Source organism: Stenella coeruleoalba, assembly GCF_951394435.1.
Source record: "Stenella coeruleoalba genome assembly, chromosome: 8".
Taxonomy (NCBI): Eukaryota; Metazoa; Chordata; class Mammalia; order Artiodactyla; family Delphinidae; genus Stenella; species Stenella coeruleoalba.
Window position 1 is genome coordinate 48,598,825 of NC_137154.1, and position 20,941 is coordinate 48,619,765.

The following is a 20,941-nucleotide window of genomic DNA, read 5'->3' on the forward strand; positions in this document are numbered from 1 at the left end:
TGTTTTGCTATGATAAATAATTATCAAAGAAAGAATATAAAACATATCACCATCAATTTAATAACAAGAACATATTGAAATGATTGCATTTTGGATACACTGGGTTAAAGGAAATATATTATTAAGATGTTTTTAAAAAGTATCCCAAAGAGGAAGATACTTAATCCCCATATTGAGAGGAGGACAGATCCTTGGGATGAGATTTAGGAGCTCAGAACCCCTCTTCTGCCACTAAGTGGTGACCTTGTCTAAATCACATCACATCTCTTTGAACGAAGTTTGTAAACTTGATGATTAAGTTAGATAAACTCTAAATCCCATCTCTATCCTAAGTATTATGTGCTCTGAGCATTAAGAAGCCAGGAACAATTCTAAAGGTCCTGCAAGTCTGAAGCTCTCCAGGGTCTCCTTGGGAACTGCTTTCTGACCCACATAAGAAAACCAGCCCCCTTCCCTGAGGCCACACATGCTATTTACCCAAACACAGTATCTATCAACTTGATCTCCTACTCCCCGATTCTGCCAATTATAGCTCTTTCCAAAATCAAAACTTCTCTCAAAGACTTAGGCTTTTCCACACAGGAGATATTCACGGGCTCTCTGAAAGGAAGCCCCGTCCAACAGAGAGAGCAAACCATTCTGACTCGTCAAGTCAATTCACTCCCTGTGAGGTTCGTTTCCCTCTTCTGTTTATCAGGAGCAATAATAGAATTGACCACTCAGTGATTTTGTGAGGATTATGTGCAATTATCCAGCACAATGCTTAGTGCAATATTTAATACATAGTATGAACTCAATAAATACTTATTATTATTATTATCATCATCATCAGGGAGGAGGTGGATAATAATTCCTGCCTCTCAGGGACATTGAGGGGATAGAAATGTGGGTTTCTGCCTTTGGCAAGCAAGGCACACAGATTTTTTTTAAACACTCATCTGATCACATTAGCCTGGGAGCTTGGAGTTTAGGACCTGGGCTTTTTTCCTCTCTTTCTCTTATACCAGTACCAGGACTAAGATTTGGGAGATGGAATAAAGGAAGGGAGTGTAGTAGATAGGGGAGGTGGGACTTACATGGGATTCAAATTGGATTGAAATGACTGATTTTATGCACTACAGGAGGAAGATCAACAGAAAGGCCATAGTTTTCAAAGTTGTCCCTGGAAAATGTGATTGCATCCTAGAAGGTGACAAACTAAAGGGGGGATTATGACCATTGCTTATTGCTTGTTCACACAGACCAGGGTCCTGGGAGAGTGTTTGCATTTTGTTTCCCAATGACCTGGAAGGGCTTCCAGGAGGAGGGCCTCTGGGTGCTTGGGGAGCTGAGTCAACTCGTCGAGGTAGTCGCAGGCAGCCCCTTCCATGAGAGACCTCTTGGTCTCAGGCAAGTGCTCACTGTAGTGAGAGTATCTTTCCCAGTGAAAAAGGGTCTCCAGGGACTGAGGACCATAAAAGTACTGCCTTGTTCCCAGCCATGTTTATGTTGGCCTGGACAGTGGACAGTACCAGTTTAGGTAGCCAATTCCCCATGAGAGCCAAAGTGTCTGAGGTTGCCCTGTAATCAGGACAGCTCCCATCACTCCCCAGTAATTACATGTAGCCCCCATCTCTGAGCAGCACATCATTTATCCCACACTGGACTGACAAGAAATAAGGACAGAACATAAATTTGTTTTTTTGTTTTGGGGGATAGATATTTCCTCAGGCTTTTTTTATTATTAGAAGAAAAGATTTACTCTCAATACAGATTTAGGACCAGAGATTACCAGAATCAACATATCTGAAATTCTTTCCAATGATGATCACCACGAATTCTCCCAACTGATGCCAGAATTCATGCCCAATGCCTATTTTTTTTTTTTTTTTTTTTTTTTGTGGTACGCGGGCCTCTCACTGTTGTGGCCTGCGGAGTGCAGGCTCAGCGGCCATGGCTCACGGGCCCAGCCGCTCTGCAGCATGTGGGATCCTCCCGGACCGGGGCACGAACCCGTGTCCCCTGCATTGGCAGGCGGACTCTCAACCACTGCGCCACCAGGGAAGCCCCCAATGCCTATTTTTTAATGTCATTTAACATTAAACGTTCGAGGATAACTTACAATGTTCTAGGCTCTGTAAAAAAAATGAGGAGGATACAAAAATAAACAATAGTGGATATTGTAGTGTATGTCAGATATTATCCGAAAGAAAAGAGATAACAAATGTTGGCAAGGATGTAGAGAAAAAGGAACATTTGTGCACTGTTAGTGGGACTGTAAATTGGTGCAGCCACTATGGAAAACAGTATGGAGATCACTTAAGAAATTAAAAATAAAAATGCCATAAGCAAGCATTACCTCAAAGAGATATCTGCACTCCCATATTGATTGCAGCATTATTCACAATAGCCAATGTATGGAAACAACCTAAGTGTCTGTCAGTGGATGACTGGATAGAGAAAATGTGATATACATGTATATTACATATACATATTATATATATATATATATATATATATATATATATATATATAAAATATACGGAATGTTACTCAGCCTTTAAAAAGAAAGAAATCCTGACATTTATGACAAGATGGATGAAACTGGAAGGAATTACGCTAAATGAAATAATTCAGACAGAGATAGACAAATAGGGCACATTATCACTTATATGTGGAATCAAGATGAAAAAAAGTCAAACTCAAAGAAACAGAGAGTAGAAAGGTGGTTGTCAGAGGCTGGGGTAGGGGAGGTGCAAATAGGAAAATATTGGTAAAAGAATACAAACTCTTAGTTATAAGATGAGTAAGTTCTGAGGATCTAATGTATAACATGATGACTGTAGTTAATAATACTATATTGTATAATTGAAAATTGCTAAGAAAGTATAACTTAAGTGTTCTCAGTGAAAAAAAAATTCGTATTTGAGTTAAGTTGTTAATTAACTGAATGGTGGGAATCCAATTCTTTCACAATGTATATGTATATATAATCATCACATTGTACATTTTAAATATATTGCAGTTTTATTTGTTAATTAGATCTCAATACATTCATAAATTAACTCAAAGTCAATCACTGACCTAAATGTAAAACTTTTTAGATGTACGCATAAATCTGTAAAACTCTTAGAAAAACATAAAAGAAAATCTTCAGGATTTAGGGCAAAGCCTTCTTAGTCTTGACACCAAAAACATAATTCATTTAAGGAAAAACTGATAAATTAAGCTTCACTAAAAATAAAAATTGCTGTTATGTCAAAGACTCAGTTAAAAGGATAAAAAGACACTATATGGAGTGTGAGAATATGTGTATGCAAATTATATATCCAAAAAAGGCCTAGTGTCTAGAATATAAAAAACTCTTAAAATTCAACTAGAAAAAAATTCTAATTAAAAATTGGCAAAAAACATAAAGTGATATTTCATGGGAAAAGATACATAGATGCAAATAAACACATGAAAAGATGTTCAAAGTTATTAGACAGTAGGAAATGAAAATTAAAACCATGGTGAGACATCAACACACATCTGCTAGAACGGCTAACTGTTTTTACAAATATGAAAACATCAAATACTAACAAGGATGTGGGGAAATTGGATACTTAATTCATTGCTGATGAAATGTGAAATGGTATAGCCAGCCATTCTGAAAAACATTTTGGTAGTTTCTAAAAAAACTAAACATGCAACTGATATATGGCTGAGCATTTGCACTCTGGTATTGATCTCAGAGAAATGAATTATTTGCACTGAAAGCTTGTACACAAATGTTTATAGTAACTTTAAAATAATAGCCCAAAACTGGAAACAACACATATGTTCTTCAACAGATGAATGGTTAAGCAAACAGTTTAACATGCCCTACAATATTGTTAGTTATTTAAAAAGAATAAACTATTGAAGATGATGGAGTAGGAAGAAGACCCTGAGCTTAATTCCTCCCACGGGTAGACCAAAATTACAACTATTTACAGAGCAACTATTTATGAGAATGACCTGAGGACTAGCAGAAAAGATTTTCCACAGCTAAAGATATAAAGAAGAAACCTCAATAAGATGGGTAGGAGGGGCAGAGACAGTGTAGTCAAGACTCACATCCCTGGGAAGGCAATGCACAAACAGAAGGATAATCACAATAGAGGTTCTCCCCAAGAAAAAAAATATCCAAGTCCTACATCGGGCTCTCCAGTTCAGGGGTCTTGTATCAGAAAGATGAAACCCTGGAACATCTGGCTTTGAAGGCCAGTGGGATTTGCATATGGGAGAGGTAGAGGGCTGTAGGAAACAGAGACTCTGCTCTTAAAGAGCACACACAAAATCCCCATGCTCTGAGTCCCAGCAGAAATTAAGGAAATAATCCCACTTACAATTACATCAAAAAGAATAAAATAACCTAGGAATAAATCTAACCAAGGAAGTACAGTAACAGACCTTTACTTGGAAAACTGTAAGACTGATGAAAGAAATTGAAGATGACAAACAAATGGAGATATATGTGTTCATGAATTGGAAGAATTAATATTGTTAAAATGGCTATACTACCAAAGGCAACTTACAGATTCAACACAATTCCTATCAAAATGCCAGTGGCATTTTTCACAGTACTAGAACAAATAATTCTAAAATTTGTACGGAAACACAAAAAAGACCCCCAATAACTAAAAGAATCTTGAGAAAGAAGAACAAACCTGGTGGTATCACATGTCCTAATTTCAAATTACACTACAAAGCTACAGTAATCAAAACAGTATGGTACCAGCACAAAAACAGACACATAGATCATAGAACAAAATAGAGAGCCCAGAAATAAACCCACACTTAAATGGGCAATTAATCTATGACAAAGGAGGGAAGATTATACAATGGAGAAAAGACAGCCTCTTCAATAAATGGTGTTGGGAAAACTGTACAACTGTATGCAAAAGAATCATACTGGACTACTTTCTCACACCATATACAAAAATAAACTCAAAATGGATTAAAGACTTAAATGTAAGACCTAAAACTATAAAATGTCTAGAAGAAACATAGGCAGTACATTCTTTGACATAAGTCTTAGGAATAATTTTTGGATATGTCTTTTCAGTCAAGGGCAATAAAAACAAAAATAAACAAATAAAACTACATCAAACTAAAAAGCTTTCTTTTGTACATCAGAGGAAACTATCAACAAACCCAAAAGGCAGCCTACTTAATGGTGAGAAGATATTTGCAAATGATGTAACTGATAATGGGCTAATATCAAAAAATATACAAAGAACTCATACACTCAACATAAAAACAAACAAACAAACAAACTTATTAAAAAATGGGCATAGGACCTGAATAAACAGTTTTCAAAAGAAATACAGATGGGCAACAGACACATGAAAAGATGCTCAACATCACTAATAATCAGAGAAAAGCAAATCAAAACCACAAAGAGCCACCACTTAACACCAGTCAGAACGGCTATCAACAAAAACAACAAAAAACAACTGTTGACAAAGATGTGTAGAAAAGGGAACCCTCTTGCACTGTTTGTGGGAATGTAAATTGGTGCAGCCACTATGGAAAACAGTATGGGAGTTACTCAAAAAATTAAAATTAAAACTACCAAATGGTCCAGCAATTCCACTTCTGTGTTTTTATTCTGAAGAAAACAAAAACACTTATTTGAAAAGATGTATGCACCCCTATGTTCATTGCTGCATTATTTACAATAACAAAGACATGGAAGCAGCCTAAGTGTCCATTGATAAATGAATGGATAAAGAAGATGTGGTATATACAATGGAATATTACTCAGCCATAAAAAAGAACGAAGTCTTGCCATTTGCAATAACATGGATGGAGCTGGAGGATATCATGCTAAGTGAAATAGTCATACAGAAAAAGACAAATATTATATAACTTCACTTATATGTGAAATCTAAAAAACAAAACAAACAAACAAAAACAGAGTCATAGATACAGAGAACAAAATGGTACTTGTCAGAGTGGAGAGGCGTGGAGGGATGAGTGAAATAAGTAAGAGAGATTAAGAGGTATAAACTTCTAGTTATAAAATAAGTAAGCCGGGCTTCCCTGGTGGCACAGTGGTTGAGAGTCCGCCTGCCGATGCAGGGGACACGGGTTCATGCCCCGGTCTGGGAAGATCCCACATGCCACGGAGTAGCTAGGCCCGTGAGCCATGGCCACTGAGCCTGCACGTCCGGAGGCTGTGTTCGCAACGGGAGAGGCCACAACAGTGAGAGGCCCGCGTACGGCAAAAATAAATAAATAAATAAGCCATGAGGATGTCATGTACAGCATAGGGAATATAGTCAGTAATACTGCAATAACATTGTATGGTGACAGATGGTAACTAGATTTATCATGGTAATCATTTTGTAATGTATAAAAATATCGAATCACTATGTCAGACATCTGAAACTAATACAATATTATAAATCAATTATGCTTCAATTTTAAAAAGGCATGAACTATTAATAAATGGAATAAGCTGGATAAATCTCCAGATAATTATGCTGAGTGAGAAAAAAATCCCAAAAGATTATATACTGTATCACTTCATTTATATAACAGTCTTGCATTGACAAAATTATAGAGATAAAGAACACACTAGTGATTGCTAGGGATTAAAAAGGGGATGGGGACGGAGGGAAGTGGGCGTGGCCATAAAAGAAAAAAATGAGGGAGCCTTGTGATGATGGAAATTTTAAGTATCATGACTGTAGCAATGTCGATATCCTTATTTTGATATTATACTATTGTTTTGCAAGATATTAATTTTGGGGGAATTGAGTGAAGGATACATGGGATCTCTGTATTAAGTCTTACAACTGCTTATGAATCTACAACTGCTCAAAAAGATTTTTTAAAAAATCTTGAAGTGTCTTAGGTTCTGCTATGGCATTCAGAATTTTTTGCTGTAAGTGATGGGCAGCCAACAAAGAAGTGGTTAAAATGATGGAGATGGGGTTGACATGAAACACACATGCTTTAGAGTGGTCTCTCTGGCAGGGTGTGGCTGTAGGAGTGGAAGCAGGTAAGAGAGCAGATGGGCTGGGCAAGACTCTTAGAGATGGCACACTTGATGGCCTTTGTTTCTCACTGTGAAGTTAGGAACAGTAACAAATTAGCTACGGAGAGTAAGATGGCAGGTTGGATAAATAGCTTGAGAAGAATGGTGACAATTTAAAAACTGAAAGGAAAATTATGGAGTACTGCTAAAGTCTCAGCTCAGGTTAATGACCATGACTTTGTTTGGATGTAAGATTTCAAAGTTAAGTAAGTTTTCCTAAGTTTACTGATCACCTCTGGAGGAGAAAGGCAGACAGACTGGGCCCAGTTCAGATGGGAGAGTGCAGCCAAAATCAAAGAGGAGAAAAGTCAAATGTGTTCATAGAAAGCAGCTCCAGGTGAATGAGTGTAGTCCAAATTGATATAGGAAAAAGCTGAGGTCAGAGCTATTTTGGAGTAGAGCTCTCAAGAAAGTGAGAAAGAAGGGACATAGAACTTGTATGTGGTGAGAAACTGAGCAAGAAACAGAGAAGAAATTGAACCAGTTCTTTCTTTCTTTCTGGCTGCGTTGGGTCTTCGTTGCTGTGCGCAGGCTTCTCATTGCGGTGGCTTCTCTTGTTGTAGAGCATGGGCTCTAGGCACACGGACTCAGTAGTTGTGGCTCGCGGGCTCTCGAGCGCAGGCTTAGTAGTTGTGGCGCACGGGCTTAGTTGCTCCGTGGCATGTGGGATCTTCCCGGACCAGGGCTCGAACCTGTGTCTCCTGCATTGGCAGGGGGATTCTTAACCACTGCGCCACCAGGGAAGCACTGAACCAGTTCTTAATGGCTCCGCAGTTCATATACTTTCCACTAAGTTCCCTCCTTTTTGAACCTGTTGGATTCAGCAGGTCAGCCCCAGGATAGGAGTGTGAGCAGAGTCTGTGCTAGCTCCAGCCTGGAGCTACAAGCCTAGAGTCTTGGAGTCTGTCCCAGAATGAGACCTGACAGTTTAGAACAGGGTCTGTGGGTCTTTCAGAAGTCTGCCCTCTCCCCACTTGCTCTAGGAAGGCTTCCCTGATTCCCTCTGCCTGGGTTAGGCCAACACTACTAGGCTCCCAACACACCACTCCATAGCCCCCACCCTCTACAAAAACTGGCTACTCCTGCCAGATTCGTCCTGGGGCCTGGCTAAGAGGAGGCTGTCTTCAGGAATATTGTCTTGGAAGGATTTCAAATGCAAATGGACTGTTGAAGCAGATAGTCTTTGAAGATCATTCAAACTTGGTGGGGTATTGTAGAATCTATGAGTCTGTCTCATTTTCCCCCTTATTGTTTGGTTCCTCCAACCACTTCCTGGTTCCAAAAGCTAGCCTGAACTTGTTCACTCCTCAGGGACCTGAGTGGAGTGACTCCTCTGTGGCTCAAGCCTGGCCTTCCCTGGAGATAGGCACTGCAGCTAAACATCCCAAAGACATCCTGGGCTCTTGCAGGATGTGGAGTGGCAGAACAGCTGGGGACAACAGCCAGGTTGAGTAACCTGGACCCTCAACACACCCTCTTCTCCACTTCCAGGATGGGTGGCCACCAGCACCTCATCCTCGACCATCCAGGTGGAGGTAACAGTGGGAAAGGTCTGGAAGTCAGGCAGAAGAAAGAGACATAACCAGTCTTGAACAATAGGAGACAGTAGTGCCATCTTGAAAAGAGGAGCTGAAGGAGGCTACCTTCCTGAGGGTCAGGAAGCTTACAACTCAGAGAAGAAGTGGAATCCCAGTCCACATTTCCAGGGAGAGCTGTCCCTCGTAGTCTCTGCAGAGAGAGAGTAGATGAGGGGAAGTGTCAAGTTCTCTCGGCATCTGGTATTCATTTTCCTTATTTATTATCAACCCATTTTATACTCTAATATCAAAAAAATTAATTTGGTTCATGATTTCTTTATTTCAAAAAATTTTATAAAGAATTTTCCTCTCTCTTTTGAATAATTCCTTATCTCAAAGAGTATTTTTACATATCTTTAACTTGTTTTATCCCTTATAATTGTTTACAAAATATGTCTGCACAAGTTCTGCGTTGGAACTTCTCTGTTTATTTGTTTTTGAATGGAATGAGTTCCATCAGGTTTTGATGTTGCTTAGAAATAGTGTCTGAGAGAGAAGGGATGGAGGACTCCAGAACTACACTGTCAGCAACTTTACTTCACTGCATTTTCTTTAAAAGGCTTCTACCAGAATATGCACAATCCTCTGCTCCAGAGGGACAATGCTTGTCACCCTCCTAAAATAAAGAAAAAAAGAGAGGTCAGTCCTACTTTCAGAGTGAGTTGGTTATGTTGGCTAGATATGACATAACTGTAGACCGCAGGATTCAGACTAAAGCCCCTTGTAGTTCTCTGACCTATTTTTGGTGGATTTTTCATCTCTGCTAAAAGATATTTGTGAGGCTGTTTCCCTTATATTCTTTTATTAACCTACTTTTAAAGAGTTTTTTGTTTGCTTATTTACTTGTTTTGTTTTATATTGAGATTTAAAAGAAAATCCAAGAAAAACAGTTATAATAAGCCCATGCTGTCAACCCTTCAGGCTTCCACAGTATGTTTGAAATTTATTTCCATGAGGCCACTGCTTCTTGTTTAAAAATAGATCATTTTTTATTAGACTCTTTACGATCATCTCACATTTTTAAAGAAAGCACTGCTTTCTTCAATATGTGAAGAGATCAGCATTTCACGTATGAAATGCTACTTTTGTAGTCAGTGGGTTTAAATTATACTTATTCTCTAGTTTGCTTTTAGATGGAGTACATTTTTCAATCTCTTTCACATTTCATATTTGCTGTTGTGTGTGAACCCATGTCACCTAATATCAGAGCTGGTGTTTTCCCAATGTTTTTGTCTTGTCTTATTTTTCTGCCCAGATTGAAGAGGTCCCCTCTTTCTGAAGAACTCATCTGTGCCCCAAGGATGCTCCCTTCCCAGTCCTTTGCCAACATCTTCTTCTTCCAGCCATCTGCTTTCTGAATGATTGGCATCAGGGCTGGAGGCCATTCATGGCTGGATCTCCATCCCCTTCTCCCCCATGTTCACTGCGGCCCTCACTGGAAACTGCCTGATCCTCTTGGCTGTGAGGAGGACCCCCAGCCTGTACCAGCCCATGTACTATTTCCTGTCTATGCTGGCCCTCATCGGTGTGGGCCTCACCTTGTCCACAATGCCCACCACGCTGGCTGGGCTCTGGTTTGACCATCGGCTCATCAGCTTCAATGCCTGTCTGGGCCAGATGTTCTTCCTCCACTTCTCTGTGGTGGAGTCCTCAGTGCTCCTGGCCATATCTTTTGACTGCTTTGTGGCCATCTCCAACCCCCTGTGCTATGCAGCTGTCCTCACAAACAATGTCATCATCAGGATAGGGCTGGCCTGTGCTACCCTGTCTCTCTTCCCAGGGCCATTCCTACTTAAATGTCTGAACTTCTGCCCTAATAAGACCCTCTTATCCCATTCATTCTGTTTCCATCCTGACGTGATGAGAAGAGCCTGTGCTCACATCACCATAAACATCCTCTATGGGTTCTATGTGGTACTGTCCCCTGGGGGCATAGATTCCCTGCTCATTGTCCTGTCCTACACTCTCATCCTGCCCACGGTCCTGGGGCTGGCCTCTTCCAGGGAGCTCATCGGGCCCTCAACACCTGTGTCTCCCATATCCTGGCCATCTTTGTCTTCTTTATTCCAGGTATCACCATGTCCATGATCCACCATTTTGGGAGGCACATGCTCCCCATTGTTCATGCCTTTGTTGCCTATGTGTACCTGCTGGTGCCCCCTGTGCTCAACCCCATCATCTACAATGTCAAGTCCAAGCCCATCAGGGAGGCCATGCTCAGGGTCCTGAGGGGGAAATGTCAGAGTTGATGATGCAGGATGCCTGCAGGATTGGGACCCTGAAAAGAGTTTGGTAAGCCAAAAAAATAAACTTCTGGATAGATCAAGTCCCACCCATAGTTTCCTTTTGGGCATCTGGGAAAAAAAATAATAGATAATTATGAGAGACTTTCATTTATTTAGTCTCTCACTTATTTCACATATATTTTCTCAATGCTAACTTCTTTCAGGTCCTATGTTAAGTACCAGGAACACAGAAATGATTTATAAATGGTCTTGCCCTTCAAATATCTCACCTTTGAATATATATGAAAAATACCCAAGGGGGACTTCCCTGGTGGCACAGTGGTTAAGAATCCACCTGCCAATACAGGGGACATGGGTTCGATCCCTGGTCCAGGAAGATCCCACATGCCGCGAAGCAAATAAGCCTGTGCACCACAACTACTGAGCCTGCGCTCTAGAGCCCGCAAGGCACCATACTGAGCCCATGTGCCACAGCTACTGAAGCCTGCATGCCTAGAGCCTGTGCTCTGCAACAAGAGAAGCCGCCGCAATGAGAAGCCCATGCACCGCAACGAAGAGTAGCCTCCGCTCACCACAACTAGAGAAAGCCTACGGGCAGCAACGAAGACCCAATGCAGCAAAAAAAAAAAAAAAAAAAAAAAAGCCCAAATAAGAAAGTGTTTAATACAGTGTAATAAGCTCATTGTTAAAGGTTTGTGCAGAATTCTGGGTAAGCAGAGGAACAAGTTATTTACCTCAGTGTGCTTTGGCTTTCTCTACAATGGGAATATTATAGTGTCTATCTTATAATGTTGTTATAAGGATCAAGGTGTGGAATGTAATGTACAACATATAGTAAATACCAATAAAAGTTTTCTCTTGTTATTATTGTATTAATCACTCATTTATTCATCAGAACCAATGTTTGATCTCTGGCTAATTTCTGAGACCTCAGAAATGAACCAGACTCAAATTTTTGCCTTTGAGAACCTCATTGCCTATTTGAGTAAAGAGAAAATAAGTAGGCAACTATGATAACAAGTAATAAGTTATTGATGCAGGGTAAGCACAGGGATGTGTAAGAAAAAAAAACCCAGTAGAACTGTCTGGTTTATGCGTTTTCTGGAGGCTCTGTCTGGGCTAGATCCTTTGAAAAATAGAGTATATTATGCAGATGCGGGAATACGGAGTAGTTTGGGGCAAGTGGAGAAAGAGTAGGAGAGGATACTGCAAATGGAGAAAACAGCAAGTTTGCTTTCTTAGAAGAACAAATGGTTTAGTGTGATTAGAGAAGAGAAGTGGCAAAAGATGAGGCTGGAGTAGAAGGCAGGGCTCAAGCAAGCAGAACTTTTAAAAATATAGTATATGCAAAGGGAGTTGGGTCTCTTCCTGGGTACAAGTATGGTGCTGCTTCCAGTGGGTCATGCTCCACTATAAAGAGCAAATGGGATTTTGAAGTGAGATCTTAAAGGAATCTTTGTATGTTTATACAGCACTTACTATCTTCTACTTTATATTCTAGTGATAATGAAATTACAGTGACTCCCATATCAAGGACTTTTTCTTTTTCTTATTTGTCTCCTAGAAGTAAAGGCCCAGCAGAGAATTTGTGCTTGGTGATGATTTGCCAGAGTGAATTTTCCAAAGACTAAAAGGGCAGAACCACACCCAGAAGAGAACTCAGTATTCTAGGTCTGCTGAAACTTTAGAGTTTTTTATTAAGTTGAAATAGGCTGTGAACCGATGGAAAGACTATTAGACTAGACATCAGAAGACTTAGATTCTAGTACTGACCTTGATATTATTTTCTTCCCTGTGTTCTTTTGAAAAACACTTTCTCAAGTCAGAGTATTAGTTTCTGCATTTGAAATATAGGGATAATAATACTTCCTTCATTCCACTACAAGAGGGATAAGATAATAAAATGAGGAAAAGAAATAACAAGGTTCTTGAAATCCAAAATAAAGTACATTTCTTTAAGCAAATATAGTTCCTAAAGTTTCATTTCTTCCCCTATTTTTTATAGTTTGTGATGAAATTTAAAGAAAATATCCCCGTGACCATTGGTCAAAGTTTGGGGGACTACTCTTAGACAGAGGAAATCAAGGTGGCTATAAGAAGAGGAAAATTGAGAAGTTAAATGGTACACAGTTTGGAAAATGCCCTCTTCCTAAAGTCTAAAACTCTTAGGACTGTATGTAAGACTCTTAGGTTGATTTCTCCCAGAAGCAAATTTTGAGACAAGACTTAATTACAAGTAGTCTATTCAAGAGGTTTTTCCAGGAAGTATTGTTAAAATAGAGAGAGAGAGAAGTAAGCAAACCAGTAAGGGTGAGTGATTGAACGTGTTACCTGTGTGAATAAAAGGGGTGAAAACGCAAGGAGTAATTTGGAAACACAGTGTAGAATATGCTTCAGAGTTATCACCACTGTGGAGCCAGGAAGGTGAGATATTTACCCTCCCGTTTGTCATTGGCTGAGAGCTGCTTCCTAGCACTTCATGTCTGCCCCTGTGTGATGGAAAGAAACCCTCCAGGTGGGGACTTATAATTGGGATGCAGGAGGATGCTGTCGGGATAGAAAAGTGAGTGCTGAGGGTTATGGGAGGGGTGCTCGGTGTACACCACACTCTTCACCTGGCATCACTCGGATCACAGGTTTACACTAAGTTAACTGCATCCATCACTCATCCTTCACGGTGGTGGCAATTTCAGAAAGAGAAGGAAAAGAAAAAGATTTATAACTAAACGTATAGAGGAACAATCTAGAGGTCCCATTACTCTGACTGGTCCCAAGGTAAAATTAATATTCATAATTTCCCTCTTTTACCACCCATTCTAGATTCCACCCTTTCATGGTCAGACTTCTTACCCAACAGCAAGCAACCCAGACCTTTTCCTTAAGGAAGGCGCCACCTTTATAAGCAATTTATTTGTGTTGGTCTCTAATGTTAACAAGTCAGACATTCATCAGTGGCAGTAACTAGATTTGCCTTGGGGAAAGGGAGTTTATTTCATTGGACTGTTGCTTACCTCCATCTCTGTCACCCTGGTCACTCAGTATAAGGGCCCATCATGCAGGCACTGGGGTGAGGAGGGACAGAAGCTTGTTGGGCACTGGATGTGTCATCCTGTCATCCTGTTTACCTGGTTGTTCAGCGCTTCCTTTAGGATGGAGACTCTCTGGTGAGCATTAATGTGAGACATAGATTTGCACATTTTAGTTACATTCTCATATAGCCATTCACATATCTTCCCCAGACTTTTTTGTTTTCAATCTTCCAATATTTCTTCTTTCAGGACTCCTCACTATTCTACAGGACCACCTCTGAATAAAACTGTAGTGAGGCAGCACTATTTGTTTTACTTCTACCTACATATTAAGCAACTCCAACCATGAATCAGGCCCAACTTACTTCCTCCTCCATCAGTTAGACATAGGGAAATCCCCATGAGACTGTAGGTACAGCTGAGGAAGAGGCATTGATGCAAAAGAGACAGGTGACAGGAAGTCTAGGCCACCTGTTTATGTAACTCACTTGTGCCTGCTAAACTTGTACCAGTATAATTCATAGTACTGTCCGTACTCACCCTTACAACATGAGTAGGCCTGACAATAGCCATTTAAAATAGGCAATTTTAGTCACATAGTCACTTGATGTCCCATGATCAAGTGCTTAATTCCTATTAGGGTCCAGTAACATTCCTATACCTGTCTTTTGAACAGAGAGGACTCTGCTGGAGACAGCATGGCCTTGCTCCAGAAACCTAGGAGTCTGTGCTGCACCTCTCCTATTAGGGCTTTATGGAGACTTCACACATATTTATTTACCACAGATACAACAGGCATCATGGTTTTACCAAGTTATATGGCCCAAGTGACATAGATTTTTGCATCACTTGCTGCAAAGCCCTCTCTTGTTCTAGGCCCTCTCAAAACTGACAGCCTGCTACACACCTGTTGAATTATTCCTAAGGGTATATGTGCTCTCTCTAAAATCCAAGGAAGACTAACAGGTGCTGTGCCTCTTTGCTGACAGCAGGAAGGACAAGGTGCAATAACATGCCTTTTGCCTTGGAGAAGGTATGCTGACAGGACACAGAACACTAAACCTATAAGAACTTCACTGATGTGTCAGGCGGCCTAATGTTTGAGGACTTTATCTCCCACTCTGTGATGTGTATATGTCTTACGAGGGTATTCAGAGTACTTACCACTTCCTGGTTTCCAAAACCTTGGTTAGTTATCTCAATATCCATGTCCAAACATCATGTTCCTTCAGTTCTTAAAAGCCCTTTTGGTGAAAAGCATCTTTCCTTCTGTGACATAGGCATTACTTCTTTTCTCATGACCTACTGAGTGTTCCATCTAGTTATTAGTCACAAGTAGTCTCACCTCCATGTTGGCTAACTCTGCCTCTTTCCAGAAAATAGAAAGATACTCTTTTTAAAAATGAGGTAAACAGTACAGATGGATCACTGAAGCATGTCAGTGAACCTTTTGAAAGCATGTCTTAGAGAGGGCTGGGCTAGATAACCAGAGTCTCTACATTCCTGAGAGTTCTGATGGCTCATGTCTCTAATCTCCCTGGGTTTTCCTTTCTCCTGAGAGCTCCCTTCAGCCTCCTCCATCTTCCTTACCCTCTCATCACATGTTCCCATCCCAGGGGTGAAGCTCAGCAGAGAGTAATTTCTCTGTGACACAAAGCTTGATGTCCCTGGAGATGGGCTGCATTTCCCTGCAGCAGCATAAAAGGGGAGTGTCTTGGCTGCAGGGTCTTCCTGGGCTTCTATAGGATATGGTACAACAAAACAGCCTGGGGAAGCAGCCAGGGTGAGTAGCCAGGACTGAGACTCAGACCCTTCTCTATGCCCAGAGTCCTGGAGGGCACCTCTTTTACCTCCTCCTCTCCTCCTCCAAAACAAGAGTCAAATAGAAATAAATGACAGAAGGCAGAGGTAGCAGAGAAATATGGACACAGAGGGTATTGAGTATCCTCAATGGTAGTTTCATATTCTGCATGAGGGAGAGATCAAGGAGAATCTCTTGCTGAGGCTTCTGATTAGCTCAGAGAAGGGCTCAGAGTCCCAGACTTTATTTCTAAGAATGACACCTATATTGATGATCTGAATTGGTAATGGTTGAGGATGCAAAATCTTTTCTGGGCTGCCATTCTAGAAAAAGAGAAATGTTCATGCTTGGCAACACACAAGCATAGTCTGCAAATCTCTCTAGTAAAATTTTCATTCATTCATTCATCAAAACAACCAAATTCCCAAGATATACCATTCAGCATCAGAATTACTGTTCTTGGGAGGCTCAAGCTAGCTGAGAGGAGAGAGAAAGCAGAAATTACCATGTAAGTGACGGAATGATTGAATGGGGTCTCTAAGAGACATGAATGAACAAACAGCAGGGAAGAAAGAAATGATTGGGCGTGGGGGAGGGTTGTTTAGCAAAAACAAAACGTTAGGAGCAAGAAAACCTTAGGGGAAGGGTATTTAGAGGAGGGGAAAAAAACAGAATAAAGTAAAGAGGTGGGAAATTAAAAAATAACTCTATTTTAGGACCACTGGATCTTGCAATCATAGAATGCCAGAATTAGAAAGATGGATAATCTAGTCCAGTTCCCTTTTACAGGTGAGGAAATTGAGCACCATAAGGAGAAAGTGACAAATTTTTAGTAAGCCTGGCACCAGGGTGCAATCTGTGACAAACAGATTTGGAAGAACAAGGTATTTTGTGGCAAACAGAACCAAGATTAGATCATTCTACGCTCTCTCCCCACTAGACACTTGACTTCTCCAAGCCTCAGTGTCTTCACTGATATACATGGAGAAACATCTGTCTCACGATGTTGTTTCAGAGTTGAGGGAATTCATTGTTCATCAAAACTTGACTACTTTCTAATATGTGTCTTACATAACCAGCACAACTCAATGATATAGTGGCATAGCTTGGTCCAGAAATCTCTTCTCTAATTCTCTACATTAAAATAAGTTGAAATGCATCATATCTGTTTCATGCTGTATGATAGTTTTACTCCAGAAATTACAAACCATGGAAAGAAAACCAAGGGTCTCTGCCCTTGCAGTTGCCCCAGAGATGCTAGAGCCTTGAAGGAATATACATCCAAGTGACAGTACAGAGCTCCAGCTGAATGCACTGATGGACTGGCCTAGAGAATGATTAAGAAGTTCAGTGGAGCAGGGATATGCCAATTTCAACACGGTGCCTTAGGAAAATTGAGCTGATTAAAGCAGTTCAAGAAATCTGCAAGAGGAGGGGAGTGGTGGAGAGAAATGATACCAGCCAAGCAGCCACCCTAAGAAAACCATAAGAGAAATGATGAGATTATGAGCAATTGAATTAGGGGCTGAAAAATGGGAAGGAGAGCACAGATGTAAGGCATATTGGGCAGATAGAATGAGTTGATGAAAAGACATCCATTATCTTTAATTCTATGCAGATCATCCAATGGTAAGATTGTAAGTACACATAGTGTCTGTGAGAGCCCCCATCACACTTCTCAAAGCAGAGTATGGATAGACCCAAATACCTGAGATTCATTGTTGACCTGTTATGAATTCATTTTTTCAGACATTTAACCAAACACTTCATTGGAAATTTCTTCTATGCCCAGTCATCCATAAATCAAATGTGTTTCTGATTCTATGATGCATTATTGTCTGGAAAGACCTCAACCACACTCTTCTTCAAAATCAACCACTGATCCTAGTATCTGGAGGATAAGGAAACAGAAATTTTCTTTTATTTCCTCTCTTTCATGAGTTTGTAGATTTGATTATTGATTCTGTCATTTATTTACTCAAACAAGCAAATATTTGAGAATCTGCTCTGTGCCAGGCACTGCACTATGCAAGAGCTATGTGTCAGCAAATAAAACCATATGGCTGCTTTATTCATGGCTCATACAGTCTAGCAAGAGAGAACAAAAGATTTCAAGGAAAGAAGCAATCATAAAATTATAAAATGTGTAGAATGGTATAAAGGAAATTAAGAACGTGTGGGGTAAGGATAATGGGCTCTGGGCACCTACTTAGTGAGAGTCATCCCAAATGGTCTCTAGGAAAATGATATTTAAGATCTAAAGACTGAGGAGCCAGCCATGAGAAAAGCAAAGAGAGGGATATTGGATGAACAGGAAAGCCCCAAAGTGAAGAAGTAACTTGGCTTTTTTAATAAACTGAAATAAGGTCAGTGTCATTAAAGAATACTGAGCAAGCGTTAGTCCGTTATGTGATAAGGGTGGAGAGTTAGGCAGATACAAGATGATAGGGGTTGGGAGGGATAAACTGGGAGATTGGCACTGACATATACACACTACTGTATATAAAATAGATAACTAATAAGAACCCTAATAGCACAGGGAACTCTACTCAATACTCTGTAATAGCTTATATGCGAAAAGAATCCAAAAAAAAAAAAAAGAGTGGACATATGTATATGTATAACTGATTCACTTTGCTGTACACCTGAAACTAACACAACATTGTAAATCAACTATACTCCAATAAAATTTTTTTTAAAAAAATGATGGGTCAATATCATCATATGTCATCATATCACAAGCATTTTATCAGAGTGCACTGGGGAATGATTGAAGGGTGTTAAGCAAGGGAGTAACATAAACCAGTCTCTTCCCTGAGCCTCAGTTACATCATCCCTAAAGCAGGGATAGTAATCCCTTCGGGGTCTACATCACAGGATAATCGTGAAGATTAAAGGAATAATATACAGTGAAAGATTTAGAGATATACAACATGTTAGACAATAACAACAAAAATCATGTCTGTGGTGCTTTGCATTGAAGACAATTTTTCACATACTTTGTCTCATTTAAAGAGGAGGTCACAAAAGAATATTGGATTTGGAATGAGAGAGACTCAGGTTCAATATCCAGGACTACAATATATGAGCCGTTCATTCAGAAGTCAGCCACTAGAGTTGAGTCTCAGTTTCCTCATCTGTATAATAGGAGGGGGAAGACGGCCTTGTCCAAAGTCTCTGTTGATTCTGAGATGGAGAAATTCAGTCAAAAATGCTTAAGTGCAAATCAATTTATTATACTCAAAAATGTATCATACAAAAGTCAAGAGCAAGAAAAACATGTGACCTTAGGAAGACTTGGTTTCAGGAAGTGCAAAGCCATCTCCATGGGGGAAAAAAAGCAGCTTCTCACTCTTTCAGACACTCTCTCTATGGGACTACAGGAACTCTCATCTTTGCCTCTTTCTGCATATCTGATTCAATGATCCTTATCTCTCTCCAAACAGGTATTCTCCTTTTCTCCCTATGCACATGGAAATAACACATCCTCAATCTGGCCAACAAGTAGACAATGACCAGTTTCTCTGAACTCTAATCACTGTTTCCTGCAGAGAAATTTCATTTCATCAGCTCATACCAGAGCTCAATGTTAAGGATGATGAACTTTTGCAGGATAGATAAGATTATGTAATAGTGACATGACTCTTAGGGCCCAGTACTGTGGCTGAGAGGGAACAGCCTTAAAAAGAAATTTATGATTTTTATAATAAAGTGAGAGAATCTAGGTAAATGCATTAGCATAGTATATGAAATATAATATAATAGGGAGTCAGTGAAGATTTAAATTGTTATCATTATTAGGTTTTAAACATAGTGATGAATAGTATAACCAGTTATAGAATTGATTTTTAGAATTGGGACTCAATACTAGATTCTTCTTTCCTATCATCCTGGATCCTCTAAGTATCTGCCCAGATTGAAGAGATCACATCTTTCTGGAGACCTCTTCTATCCCACAAGGATGCTCCCTTCCTGGTCCTTTGGCAACATCTCCTTCTTCCAGCCACCTGCTTTCCTGATGATTGGCATTCCAGGGCTGGAGGTTGTTCATGGCTGGATCTCCATCCCCTTCTCCTCCATGTACACAGCAGCCCAGCCCTCACTGGAAACTTCCTGATCCTCTTGGCTGTGAGGAGGACCCCCAGCCTGTACCAGCCCATGTACTACTTCCTGTCCATACTGGTGGTCACCGTTGTGGGCCTCATCTTGTCCACAATGCCCACCACCCTGGCTGTGTTCTCGTTTGACCATTAGCTCATTGGCTTCAATGCCTGCTTGGTCCAAATGTTCTTCCTCCACTCTTTCTCCATGGTGGAGTTCTCAGTGCTCCTGGCCATGTCATTTGACCACTTTGTGGCCATCTCCAACCCCCTGCGCTATGCAGCTGTCCTCACAAACAATGTCATCATCAGGATGGGGCTGGCCATTGTGGCCTGTGCTACCCTGTCTCTCTTCCCAGGGCCATTCCTACTTAAATGTCTGAACTTCTGCCCTAATAAGACCCTCTTATCCCATTCATTCTGTTTCCATCCTGACGTGATGAGAAGAGCCTGTGCTCACATCACCATAAACATCCTCTATGGGTTCTATGTGGTACTGTCCCCTGGGGGCATAGATTCCCTGCTCATTGTCCTGTCCTACACTCTCATCCTGCCCATGGTCCTAGGGCTGGCCTCTCCCAGGGAGCTCATCGGGCCCTCAACACCTGTGTCTCCCATATCCTGGCTGTCTTTGTCTTCTTTATTCCAGGTATCACCATGTCCATGATCCACCATTTTGGGAGGCACATGCTCCCCATTGTACATGCCTTTGTTGCCTATGTGTACCTGCTGGTGCCCCCTGTGCTCAACCCCATCATCTACAATGTCAAGTCCAAGCCCATCAGGGAGGCCATGCTCAGGGTCCTGAGGGGGAAATACCAAGGCTGATGTAATTATGAAATATCGCAGGGTCTGGGTACCATAAAAGACACTTTCTATAGCCTCATAGGAACCTGCTACCCTCAGCAAACACTGAAAATTCCTAGTCTATGCTAATACAGTGGGAAGACCATCAGGCTTCTCCACGAACATACAAATGGATGTTCACCATTTACTTTGTACTAGAAGCAGTGCTGTGGATTAAAGACTGAGAAATATGTTAAATATGGTCATTTCTTTATAGAAACTCACAATCTTGTGCCAGGATAAAGGCATGTAAATACACAATTAGACTGTAGATTTATACATACCATAATAAAG

At 40.5% G+C, this 20,941-nt stretch overlaps 1 protein-coding gene and 1 pseudogene across 2 annotated transcripts in view; both read left to right on the plus strand.

Annotated features, from left to right (window-relative positions):
• The window catches only part of LOC307190397 (uncharacterized protein), a 40,524-nt gene extending 19,838 nt beyond the window's left edge, over window positions 1–20,686 (plus strand). Inside the window, 4 exon segments of the mRNA XM_079929566.1 lie at window positions 19,662–19,791; window positions 19,794–19,952; window positions 19,956–20,388; window positions 20,391–20,686. Of these exon segments, the coding sequence (XP_079785692.1) occupies window positions 19,662–19,791; window positions 19,794–19,952; window positions 19,956–20,388; window positions 20,391–20,629 (961 nt within the window). The 3' untranslated portion in view covers window positions 20,630–20,686.
• Window positions 9,879–10,874, plus strand: LOC307191114 (olfactory receptor 51I2-like; annotated as a pseudogene). The gene has a single exon. The product of its transcript is annotated as an olfactory receptor 51I2-like (transcript).
• Window positions 20,687–20,941: the final 255 nt, after the last annotated feature.